The sequence below is a fragment of the Gallus gallus genome, chromosome 1 (assembly GCF_016699485.2).
Source record: "Gallus gallus isolate bGalGal1 chromosome 1, bGalGal1.mat.broiler.GRCg7b, whole genome shotgun sequence".
NCBI classification, from domain to species: domain Eukaryota; kingdom Metazoa; phylum Chordata; class Aves; order Galliformes; family Phasianidae; genus Gallus; species Gallus gallus.
Genome location: NC_052532.1, coordinates 71,773,950 through 71,786,933, shown reverse-complemented (window position 1 = coordinate 71,786,933; position 12,984 = coordinate 71,773,950). Strand labels below are relative to the sequence as shown.

General features: G+C 38.5%; 1 protein-coding gene across 2 annotated transcripts in view; it reads left to right on the top strand.

Annotated features, from left to right (window-relative positions):
* Positions 1-12,984, top strand: part of LRP6 (LDL receptor related protein 6) — a 130,031-nt gene that overhangs the window by 77,417 nt on the left and 39,630 nt on the right. For both annotated transcript variants that reach the window (XM_040647399.2, XM_015290906.4), the window contains exons 6-7: positions 2,368-2,764; positions 3,250-3,421. In XM_040647399.2, the coding sequence (XP_040503333.1) occupies positions 2,368-2,764; positions 3,250-3,421 (569 nt within the window). The remainder of the gene's footprint in view (positions 1-2,367; positions 2,765-3,249; positions 3,422-12,984) is intronic.

Here is a 12,984-nt window from a genome sequence, read left to right as displayed (position 1 = left end):
TAATTTCATAATGCTGAATTAACACATCACGTTATTGCACCACAACAAGTGTTGCAACCTGGAAGCAGGATCCTGAAACTGTTGAAACGACTACTCTTTGAGAACAGTTGGAAGGTCAGCTGGTCGATTCTAAGGGTGTTTTTGCGAAGACATAATGATCCTCAAGCCAGGCTTTCTGGGGAATTGGCATTGGTTCTTCAAGATGGCTGTCAACTTCAACATACAAATTATTTTTAAATTGTGCCTTAGGCTTTATATATATATATATGCATATATATAATAGACTATATGTATATAGCTTCCTAACTGTTTGGAAAACTGAGGTCAGTGTATCAACTTCACCTTAATTCTGTTAGATAAAGCAATTTATTATTATCAATATATGTACAGATTTGTTTAAAGGGTAAGGTGAGTAAATGACCATGAAGTTGGTAAGGAAGGAAGTGCGTAAGATTCCTTATTGAACCTTAATAGTTGTGCTTGGTTATATATTCATAGCTTATATGACCATAATGCAGGTTAATGCTTAGATCTTAATCATTCATTGTGTGATATAGTTAGTAGCAACAAACACAGATGCATATATAGACTGCTGTGACAAGATTAGTTGCTTTTGTAATCATAAAAATCTTCTTAATGTGCCTGTTTTTCATTTACTCTGTCACGTGCTTTAAATTGTTTTGAAGGATGCTTAGATATGTAATTAAAGGTTCCCTCTTCCTGATATTAGTTATTGTGTAAGAGTTATTCACTAGAAGAACAGTTGAGTAGTGTATACATGTGTTTTTTAATGGAATGTGTTTTAGGAAATAGGATCCTAAAGCTGATCTTAATCCATTCTAGACTACTAATCAGGAACACTTGCAATAATAATCTGAACTTCAGCTGTTGAAAAGTACAGTCTCTTGCAGCACTGTAAAAGCATTTTAAATATTTTTATTGTGTTAAAATTGCTCTAAATGAAGCAATGGCTGCTTTGGCATCTGTCCCAAGTTTGATATTCAGTGAGGTTTCATCTAGCAATCTAGCACGCACCACAATTACTGACGTTTAAAAAAAGATATTTGGCATCAAACACTATATATATATATATTTTAAAATTAGCTACCTAGTTACTTTAGTAGTTGCTCTTTTAGTGTCCTAGTCCTTATTTATACCTTTGTAAGATCAAGGCACAGAAGCATGAACAGCATGTAGCTTGGTAATGACTCTTTCATTGCAGTGTTTTTATATTTTACTTAAACCTTCCTCTCTCCCACGCTTGCTCTTTTTTTCCTCTGCACTTGCACTTAGGTCACCCCCTGCCAAACCTTTCCCATCACTATTTGAGGAGAGCTGTCCCAACATACTTTCCCTGCATTTGGATTGCATGCATTTTTTACCTCAGCTCAGACTTCCCTGAGGCCTGAACTGCTCTTATCTCCCTGAGACTCCAAAGTGATAAGCCAGTTAAATTGGAATGGGGCGTGTTGGTTGTTTAGCCTTCATTATACTGAAATCTAGCAAGATAGAATATAAAATGAAACAAGAATAAGATAGAATAGACAATAAGTTCTTTATCAGTCAGGTGCCTAGCAATGTAATACTAAACAGCTTGTATTGTTGTCCTGTGTGAAAGCATCTTTTGCAGCACAAGCTGATCTTAGCTATTTATTAGGATTCTGACTTTTGACCTAAAAAAGCCAGAAAGGCTTTTGTATGCTTTCAGTTCAGTGTGACTCCGTATTATTTATCTTCATATGTTCAGATATGCTTATTCTCAGCAGTCTGGGGAGAAGGTGAAAATCCACCTGCTTTACATTGTCACTGGACAGTTGTCAATTCACGAACTTGATTCCCCAAGTAGGAGTTTCTCAAAGGAGATTTACCTGTGGTATTCTGAGTTAATTACGTTTCTCCCTCTATGGGTGCTGTTGAAACACACGGCTTGTTTGTGACAGTCACAATATACCAACAACTACAGTCAGTAAATGATTTAATCTTTTTTTTCAACTCAGAGACTACAGACTCCTAACAGACAGACTACTAACTCCTGTTATTTGCAGGAAATCATAGCACGATCACTTCACAGCTATTTCAGTATCTTTGGAGGGAATGATCTGGATAGAAAACACATCCAACATAATAGGTTTTGGACAAGGAAATCACCATTGAATTTCCTCTATAAATATATCTGGTTTGTTCTGCAGAAGATTAACCTTACTGTTGGAGCTTTTGAATGGTATTCTCTGCTGGTGCCCATCAGTTTGGATTGACGCTACTGCAATCAGGGCAGCTAGACTAGCTTGCAGTGAATGGTGGAGAATCAGGTTTACCACTACTGTACAGTGTTTGTAAGGTGTTTGAGTTTTTGCCTTTCACATGTAGGTGCCACTGAACTGCTGCTTCTAGCCCGCCGGACAGATTTGAGGCGCATTTCCTTAGACACTCCAGATTTTACAGACATCGTTTTGCCTCTGGAGGACATCCGTCATGCCATCGCCATTGACTTTGATCCTCTGGAAGGATACATCTATTGGACTGACGATGAAGTTAGAGCCATCCGTCGCTCATTCGTTGATGGGTCAGGTAGTCAGTTTGTTGTCACAGCACAGATTGCTCATCCTGATGGCATTGCTGTGGACTGGGTTGCCCGAAATCTGTATTGGACTGACACTGGCACAGACCGTATAGAAGTTACAAGGCTTAATGGGACCATGAGAAAAATCTTGATATCAGAAGACCTGGAAGAACCTAGAGCTATTGTGCTGGATCCTATGGTAGGGTAAGGAACTGTTCATGAGCACTTTTTAAGTATTAGACAAAGAAGAGACTTCTGCTTACATGCATGCAGATAATGGGATGCAGTGATGAACTTCTAAGTCTTCAAAATGAAAATACTGTCCTCCTTTGAAAGTTAATGCTCTGAGGTTTAGGGACCACTGCTCCCTTTTGACTATTCAAATTCTGTGTTTTTAGGTTTTATTGTCTTTAAAATCCATTTGTTTGTACTAGCTAATACAACTTGTTATGTAGTCTTGCTCAGCAGATTGGTACGGGAGTAAAAGTATGTAAAGTATCAGTCTGCTTACACGTCAGTGCTATTTTGGATGTGTTGGGCATTGTTCTTTAAGTAAGAAAATATATTTGGCTTTGAAATGCATTTTTCTGTGTGCTGTGTGGCTTCAGGGAATCGTAGTGCAAAAGCAGACACGTAAATATTGAAAATCTGGTTTAATAAGACTCCTAAAGATTTTGTTTCCATTGCAGGTACATGTATTGGACTGACTGGGGAGAAATTCCAAAGATCGAGAGGGCAGCATTAGATGGCTCGGACAGGATTGTGCTGGTGAACACCTCACTTGGGTGGCCAAATGGACTGGCATTGGATTATGCAGAAAGCAAAATATACTGGGGAGATGCAAAAACTGACAAAATAGAGGTTTGTAATTGCACCTGCATTTTTAATTTCTTGAGGCTACAGAACATAGTTACTCTATTTTTCTAAGTGTTTAAGTTCTGATAACGTTCAAAAATGCAATGGGATAATGGTTGATTTCTGCTTTAAGAAATAGTTCCGTTTTTTCTCTGACTTTGGGCAAGTTGCTCACTAGTCTTCCTGAGATTTTCCATCTATAAAATAGAAATAGTATCTGTGTAGTAGATCTCTTTTAATATATGATAAGGATTTGTTTAATTTGCTTCTTAGATCATTAATAAAATTATTTCTTGGGAGTAGTGTTTTTAGGTTAAACTAATGTTTCTATTGTTCTTTGTGCTGCTTAGCTTAGGTGCAAGTAGATAAATACATTTTAGAGAATTCAATTTTATAGAAATAAATTTCAGATAAATCAATCTCATTTTACATATAATTACCTGTATTCCCCAAAATTGTCTGTATTTTGTATCTCCTTAGTTTTATTGGGGTTCCAGAAAGAGGATAGATTTTGCTTTCTTTCTGGTATGCTGTATTTGTTCAGTTTATTATCAAAAGGCAGAATGTTTTCTGGAAGCAGGAGACTTGGCTACTACCTGGAGCATAGTAACCATACCTAGTTTTCCTGTATTCTGATAGGCTTACCTTCCTTTTGTTGAGTTACAAACTTCTTTAGTGAATCTTTAATACAATAGGTATTTTTTAGCACTTATCACATGAGGCACTGTATTTTCTCTAGCCTTCAGAAATTGTTTTACTTATAAATAACTTCAAGTACGTCAACTGGAAGTCATGATCTTGTGCTAGAAGATCATGTAACTGCTCTCCTTATAGTCAAAGCAACTGCAAGCCTGCAAGGTGATTTGCTTCGAAGCACTCCTTGGCAGACCCTCAGGGAGCATGGTTTTCTTTGTCCCAGAAATAAGGTTTATAGTCTGTAATTTACTTAACTTTTTAGCAGATCAGGGATAGAAGGTAAAGGAGACTAAACTATGCTTAGAGATTTATTTATAACGGATTGAGCACTTCCGCCCTGATACTGCCTTGAGTTTATTTATTTATTTACTTAGTATTTTGCAAAAGGAGGGTTAGGCATTCTCCTAAACTCATGCTTACCAAAACAGACTTTTTTTTTTTTCCCCCACACATTTCAGGCTTACTCAGACCAGACTCACAGAATCAGAAAATGGCCCAGGTTGGAAGGGTCCTTAAGGATCATGAACCGGGATTCTGTATTCATTGCTAATGATTCTGTTTAGTGCTGGATCAGTTTGTGGTAGAAGTTTTCAACTAGATTAAGCATGAGTTTCCTGCTGCAGTTCCATCAAACTGGCTAGAACATAAGATATATTGTTAATGCCAATGTCTGTGGCAGGACAGAAGATATCTGATCTGGCACAAACAACTTTCCAGGACAATTTACATTTCATTGTTTTTAAGCTAATATAAGCTGATAAATGAATTTGACCCTGGTTTTCATGTAGCATTTATGCAGGTCATCTGGAAAATAACTATAATCTTATTAGTTTTTTTTTTTCCCCATGAGGTTTCAAGTGTTAGACTTTCCTTGCTTCTGCTTTTTATAAAACATCAGCATTTGTTAACTACTGAGGCTTTACCCTCTAGATAGCTACACATCACACACCATTCAGTCACTGTCTGCATCCCTCAGTGTGCTGAGGAGAGAGAACTGAAAAAGATAGAAGCGTTAGAACTGGTGGGTTGAGATAAAGACAGTTCAGTGAGCCGGGGGGGTGGGAGAAGTAAATCACACACATGCAAGGGAAAATAAGTGTTGTACAGTGTTACTGCTCACCACCAGCTGACTGGTGCCCATTTAATCCCTGAACAATGGCAGGCCTTCCTCTGCCCAGTTCCTGCCTCCCTCCCTCCCTCTTCCATCTTTATCATTTCAACATGATGCCATGTGGAATTGAATATTCCTTTAGACAGTTTGAGTCAGCAGTCCTGCTTCTATCCCCTCCCAGCTTCTTGTGCACCTCCAGCATTCTCACTCCGGCAGGGCAATGTGAGAAACTGAAACATCTTTGGCTGTGTGTAAACACTACTCATTAGCAACTTAAGTATCTATTGGTGTTTTATCACCACTATTTTCATCATAAATCCAAAACATAGCACAGTACCAGGCATAGTGAAAAACTTAACCCAGCCGAAACCATGGCATTAACCAGGACTCTTTTTAACATTCAGAAAATCTTGAAAAAGCCTGGGTAAAACCTTTAAAGCAAGAGAAGAAATTCTCCCACAGTTTTGCTTTGGAGTTTTGGGATTTTTGCTTCATTTGGTTTGAGGTTTTTTTGGTTGTGCTGTTTTGTGATTTTTTTTTTTTAATAATTTATTATTATATTTTTATTGCAGAAGTTGTCCATTCAGGGGGGTGTGGCAGATGTATAAAATCACGATCAGTATGTTGAAAGTGTCAAGGACTCTTTTGCTCCCACCCACCTATTTTTGACAGTAGCATGTGGAATTGATACAATAAGGCGATAGGTGGGGAAAAACAAAACAAAACAAAACAAGGTGGTTCTTCAAACTGTGTATGTTTTGGAAATGAATGGGGATGTTTAAAGCTTATTTGTGCTATTAGGAAGACTGAGTGTCTGTGGAAGAGAATTCCACTGAAGTTTGCAAACACATAAATTTGTGTTTTGAGCCACAAATCACTGCACTGTAAATTTCTGGAGAATCAAAGACTCTTTTTAAGAAGTTCACGTGCATGTTGGCTCTATTATTCTGCTGTTCAGTAGGTGTAATTTTATTCTCTGAGACGGGATATCAAGATGGGTGGACCTTAGGATTGACACCTTAGAGCCTCTGTTTTCCCAAGTTGAGATCATTCTTCTATTTGTTCAATGGGGAATCTTTATTTAGTTTGCCATATTAACTTCAGGAAAACCTCATGTTTTTCCTTAGACGTAGGATTGCTGCTTGCTCATCGCATTTCAGAAAGGCAGAAATGGACTGAACGTTGATGATCTCTGATAATGATAGATTGGAGTGCCAATTCAGTATAGCTTCTGTAATTAGAAAAGCATGGGAAGGCTCTATAGAGTGAAGAAGGGGTGTTCGTCTGAAAGAGTAATTCAGTCTTAAATAGATTGTTTTTTCTTTATTGTGCTAAGTAATGCAAATACAGTGGAGAGTCTCATTAATGATGAACCTTAGTGAATTTTCCCCCGGATCTTGTGTGGTCTCTGTATTTTTTTTTATGTTAGATTGTTTGTGCCATGATAAGCTACAGAAATATCAGGCTATAATGTCATTACCTATAATAGCTAAAATATTACTGACATTTCAACTCTTCCCTTTTCCTCCCACTGCCTTTCTCTCCTATGGCAACCATGAATTCTGAGACTTGTAACACTTTCTCTGCCCTCCTCATCCTTATTTCTTTTTTTAACAACTGTTTACTAGGAGATGTTTTGACCTTCTGTAAATATTTTAAGCTTGCATTTGCAAAAAAGACGATGGAGGAGGTGCAACAGAGAAGATATTTGTGACATGGTCAAAATAAGAAACCTAGAATTGAACATGAAGATATCTGGTACATGCCTGGTCTCTGCTTTGCTTGTATGTGTCTGTGTGTGTTTGGGATGGGCAGTAGGGATAAAAGCAGGAGAAATGTGTTTGTATACTTCTCTATTGCTTTTAAGTGCTATTTCATACATGGTTTTAAATAAAGCGTACTTTTTCCCTTTTCAGTATCTGGAATTCTTCAGAAACATTATTTAATTGCAGTGCAACTGACATTAATGTTTCTTGCAAGCTATGTTTCTGGTTTGTTTGTGCCACAGAGGAGCTTTTATTATTTATATTTTATGCACTGTTTCATGCTATGCTGTTCTGGAGCCCCCAGACGATAATAAAGCATCAGCAGGGGTTAATGGAGACTGGCAGGGGGTACAGCAGGGAGCTTTTGTTCCCATTTTATCTGGCAGCCTGCAGCAGGCAGAAGCAGGCTGTGGCTCAACAGCTTCGTCATTTATCTCGGTCAGGTTTCACTGCTGATAAACTTCTATTGAAATGGATGGCTGCTATTGTGCTTACCAGTAGGGAAGATTTCTCATTGACTTGCCACAGGTTTAAAGCATTTTCCTGCCGTGCTATGAGGTTAAAAATGTATGATCTGCTCTGCTGAATTGGTCTTATGTTTCCTGCTCAAGTGAATATTTGTCTTCTGAGCACGTACACTACCTGTTATAAGGCATAGGTTGGATTTTAAATGGTCAGCAAATCTCGTATTGATAAAGCAATTGTGAATGGACGTGTGTATGTGTGGCTGTGTGCATTAAGAGGAGATAATCATTATATGTCTGATTTCTCACAATTTTTCAGTTTGTGCTTCATTTTTCTTTATTCATCTTTCCTATTCTTCATTCTCAGAGCTAGAGATGACACCCGCTTACACCTACTAGTGGTGAGTTTAAAGAAAGGACTGCCTCCTATACAATGCAACCATTCTCCAGTGATTTTTGAGTGCAGCTCTAACTTGAAGTGTTTCTGCATTCCCAAATTATTAGCCGTGCCTAGCATTACTGTCTCTAATCCTCATGATTAATAAAGAAAATCTTACATCCTGCTGTTTTTCAGCGTAAGTACACACAAGCTTTCAAAAGTCTCCCTTGTCAGACTACAGAAAGCGGATGCCACTAAGACATTTTGAGTACAAAATTCTTGAACAGAGAAGACCTTTTTGTCTTTGACCCAGGAGCTAATAGCTTGGCATCTAGAGAATGCTCTAATTCACATTCTAATCCTGAAATTGCAGGGCTGCGTTTTCCTCTGATGACAACTCCCTCAATTTTACTACCAGCCTAATAAGGAAATTTTGTTTTCTAAGCATTCGCTATTTATTTTCTGACTGCAAAGTTGTCACGTAGCATATTTTTATATTGCAAATTGCTGATGTCTTGAAAGCCTGATTATTGATGGTGTCCCCATCCACCACACTTTGAAACAGACATTAGAAGATGGAGAGGCAGAAGCAGGTCTGTGTTTTAAAACAAGTACTGAACACATCCATTTTTGTAAAATTGCATTTTGCTTTTTATAGGTATTAGAGGTAAGGTAGTTCAAGTTGATTTTGTTCCTAATTTTGTTGGGATAATTTGTGCTCCAATAGGCTTGCTCAATCTTCTTTATCCCCAAAACAGAGAGAGGATTTTTTAGCTTTCTCTATTCGAATTACGGGAGAGTCTAATGGGGGCATTTCTGGAAGTATCTCTCAACCCGTCAGAGGTCAGAGCCTCTTTTATCCCCGTACCTCCACGCTATAGTGAGCACTGCCCCTTTCCCCATTGGCTGAGGTACTCGGGGTTCACATTCTTCTTGGTTTGCCTACCACGCACTCATCCCTCCCCAGCAGCTAACCCCACTTCATTTCCTCTGTTTATGCTTATGTTGTAATCTGGATTCAGAGTTTGTTGTTTTGCCCAACTAGAGCTATGTTTGTATCCTGTTTGACAAAGTCCATCCCTCTTTGTCCTGTCAGGCAGGCAAGATTTGCAAACAGGGGCTAAGCTAGCATCTCCTGCTATGAAATATGTATGAAATAGTTCATACTATGCACATTTTCACTTGAGTAATTTCTTTTGAAATTCTGAATTAAAGAAGAACTAAATTTCATGATTAAGTCAAAGACAGGAAAACTATAATACACAGTAAACAAAAAGCAACCAGAGAGTGCTTACTGGTAAGACCTCGTGACTCCATTCAAGAATTTGAGTGGCCTTTTAGCCACAGATTGCAAATGTCGAGCTAAGACTTTGTGCTACTGTTCACTTGTTATTAAGAAAAAAACAATTTTGAGCATAGTGTTATACAATTGGCACTTGCTTTATGCGGATGTTCGAAGTGCTTTAATATAAAAGTAAAAAAAAAGGAAAAAAAAATGTGTTTAAAACATTCATTCAGTTTAGATCCAAGAACATTAACATCTGTGCCCAGATGTGCTGTCTTCAGTACAGGAGAGACCTGTTGGAGCATGTCCAGAGAAGGGACACAAGAATGATCTGAGGGATGAAGCACCCCCCTATGGGACAGTGTGAGAGAGTTCAAACTGTTATGTCTGGAAAAGACAAGGCTCTGGGGGAGACCTGATAACTGCCTTTCAGTATTTAAACGGGGGGCTATATTATTATAGGTACTCTTGGAGGAGTCTGGAGAAAACAATGTTTGGCAGAGAAACTATAAACGATGATTTCCTTAGGGGAAGGTACTTTAAGTAAGTCCCTTAGGAAGGTAAAGAACAGAAGCTTTTGCCCATGTTCAGTAGCATCAGAAGTCAGGCTGCCAAACTTTATATTTTGAAATTGTCCCCCGAAACCACTGTGGGGGTTCATGTTGGCTTTGGTTAGCCTTTGTTTCCTGTGGATTATGCATATAGTTGTTCGTTAGACTTTGCTGACAAATATTAAGCTGCAAAATCTCAGTAACGAGTTTGCTCTTGATTCTCTGCACCCATATTCTCTTATTCCCAAATAGTCTATACCCACATAAAAGAACACTCTCAGACTGTTGCTGCTTCACTTTGCATATTAATATGCCAAAATTAATTTCCATAGCCAGACATCTTCATCCACCTGTGAAAGTCTCTTCTCAACCTGTTCATCGCTTCAGTTCGATATTTTGTCTTAGAACGTAATATTCCTCTGTGTGAGTGTGTGTGTTGTGTGAAATTTCCTAGATGTCACAGCTGATTGTCACACTGGTTACAAATGTAAGCTCTCTTCCCTGTCTGCTTGTCACCTTACCTGACTTGGTCAGTTTCATTGAAAACTCAGCCAAATTTTTTCTAAAATTGTATTCCATCCTTGTATTCCATCAATTCCAATTCTGTTGTTGGCATTGATTGATCAGTGAGTTAGGGCAGTTCTTCTTTTGTGAAAATAACGAGCTTATGCACTGTGTGTATTGTGATTTAAAGGGCTATTTATAAAGATAATCTCTTTGTTTCTACATATTTATCTTCACTGCATTCCTATTACGAATATTATCCATGCTCAGGAAAAATATTAATTTGAATTCTTTGGGAAAGTGATTATTGCTTAAAAGGAAACGGGGTGCTAAGAGCTGTTAAACTAAAAATTATAATAGCTATTATGAAACAATTAATAGTGAGAAATTGTAGAGTTAGCTGGAGACACTTGGTTTATGAAGCAACATAGAAGGTTCCAGGTATCTCTTCTGCAGTAAAATTCTGAGTTGTCTTTCCATTTCATATCTGAAACATTCCTTACCATTTTGGAATTGAGGGAGAATGTTGTTGCCGGTACATTAGTGACACTGGCAGAATAATTTCCTTAAGGCAATTTTAAAGTTTTGACTGCTCACTCAAACAGAGTGCAGTTGATCAAGATATTTTTATTTTACTTTACTTAGATGGGAAGACTAATAAAACTGGGTTCCGCCCCTCCCCCTTTTCCTCTTTTAGAGAGGCTGGTTTTTAGCAGTAGTAGCATTTTAATTGTGTGATATTACTGCAGCCGCAACAGGAAAATCCTTCTGTTCTGTACATGTTGCTTCAAGAAGCAAGCTGAAAATACATAGCTCACTTAACCAATCTGGAAAAAAATGTTAATGTAATGTTTGGAGGGCATTCTAGCTATCTTTCCAAGTTACTTTTAAGAAAGATGCTGCCCCAGTTTTCTTTTTTCCTTAATCAAATTGGTTTAATGAGGTAGTGTTTTTTATGTCTCTGATATACTAAGATTCATGTACCTTTAGATCATGGGTGTCCATCTTTTTGGCTTGCTTGAGCCAAATTTAGTGAACAGAAATTATCTTGGGCTGCATGTAAGTAGGTTGCTCCAAAAGTAATGCCTCCTATTTATTTCCATGGAAACAACAACAGATACAAAAAACACAATAACACTATTTGAAAGAGCAAATTCTAAGCTACAAAACACTTTTTAAACAGAGAGACCTGGACAGACTGAGCAGTGGGCCTAGGTAAACATCATGATCTTCAACAAAGCCAAGTACAAGATCTTGCACCTGGGTCAAGGCAACCCCCACTATGAGTACAAGCTGGGGGATAGAAGGATTGACCATAGCCCTGCTGAAAAGGACTTGGGGGTACTGGTGGATGGTAAGCTGGACATGATCCAGCAGTGTGCCCTCACAGCTCAGAAAGCCAAGTGTATCCTGGGCTGCATCCAAAAAGCGTGGCTAACAGGACAAGGGAGGTGATCCTTCTCCTCTGCTCTGTGCTGGTGAAACCTCACCTGGAGTACTGAGTCCAGGTTTTGAGTCCTTGGTACAGGAGAGAGAGAGAGAGACCTGTTGGAGCGCATTCAGAGGAGGGCCACAGAAATGATCCAAGTGATGGAACACCTCGCCAAGGAGGGCAGGCTGAGAGAGCTGGGGCTGTTGAGGTGGAACACCCATCCTTGGAGACTTTCAAGGCCAGGCTGGACCAGGCTCTGAGCACCTATTCTAGCTGTAGATGTCCCTGTTCATTGCAATGGAGTTGGCCTAGATGACCTTTAAAGGTCCCTTCCAACTCTAAGGATTCTGTAATTCTATGATTGTATTTTCAAATTCTTTTACCGAAACAGAAAGCATGGCTGCCTATTCTTTGCTATTCAGAGCCCCGTGTTTAGCCAGTGTCTGAAAATGCATACAGTTATGTGCCATCACTTGAGTCAGCACTGCCCTTCCCGCACCCTGCTTTCAGTGAACACTGTGTTAATAGTGCACTGATGGTTTGGCTGTTTCTGAGTGATGGGTGCGTGCCCATTGCTGCTCCAAAAGAGCTGCTGCCTTTAAATGGCAAGGTGGGGAGTGGGCTGCACTGTGAGACATGCTGGGCCACGGGTTGGACACTCCTGCTTTAGGTGAAAAATGAACTAAATGACTAGCAGTGTCATGAACTGAGTCGATGAGTTGCATTGAAGAAACAGTGCATATGAATATTTATAATTGAATAATCAAGTCTGAAATAACTTAACTTAAATCTTGTATGTTCCTAAACTATTTCAGGTATATCTTGGGCCTTGTTCAAGATCTATTTCCATGTTATCTTGAAATACCTGGGATATGTGGACTGAATTCAGTATTCTACAACGGTCTTAAAGTCATACTTTATATGGTATATTCATAGATGAGGTTTGTGTGATGACTGAGCTCTAGTCTTAGACAAATGAAATGACAAGTGTAAATTACTGAAAGTTCAAAGCCCAGATTACCAGAAAGGTGAATTCTCTGCATTAGCCTATTTATCACAGTTACTACTGGTATTCGAAAGTAAATTGAATCCGACATATCTGTCAGCAAGAAAGACCCTTAGAACATATTACTTTTCAGTTTGTCTGTGGTTTTAATATTGAAATAACCCTTCAGAAATAAGGTGGTTTTTTTAATTGTTCCTCTTGACCACTGAATACAGCATCTTAAAATATGCCCGCATTTTCAGCACTAATTTATTTGTTTTGAATAAGCTGTGTGTTTGAGCCCACAGATTTGCATTAATTACTGTTTTATGATAAGCAAAACACTTATACTACAGGCAGGACATCTGGCATTTTTCTGAGGCTATTTAATTTTTG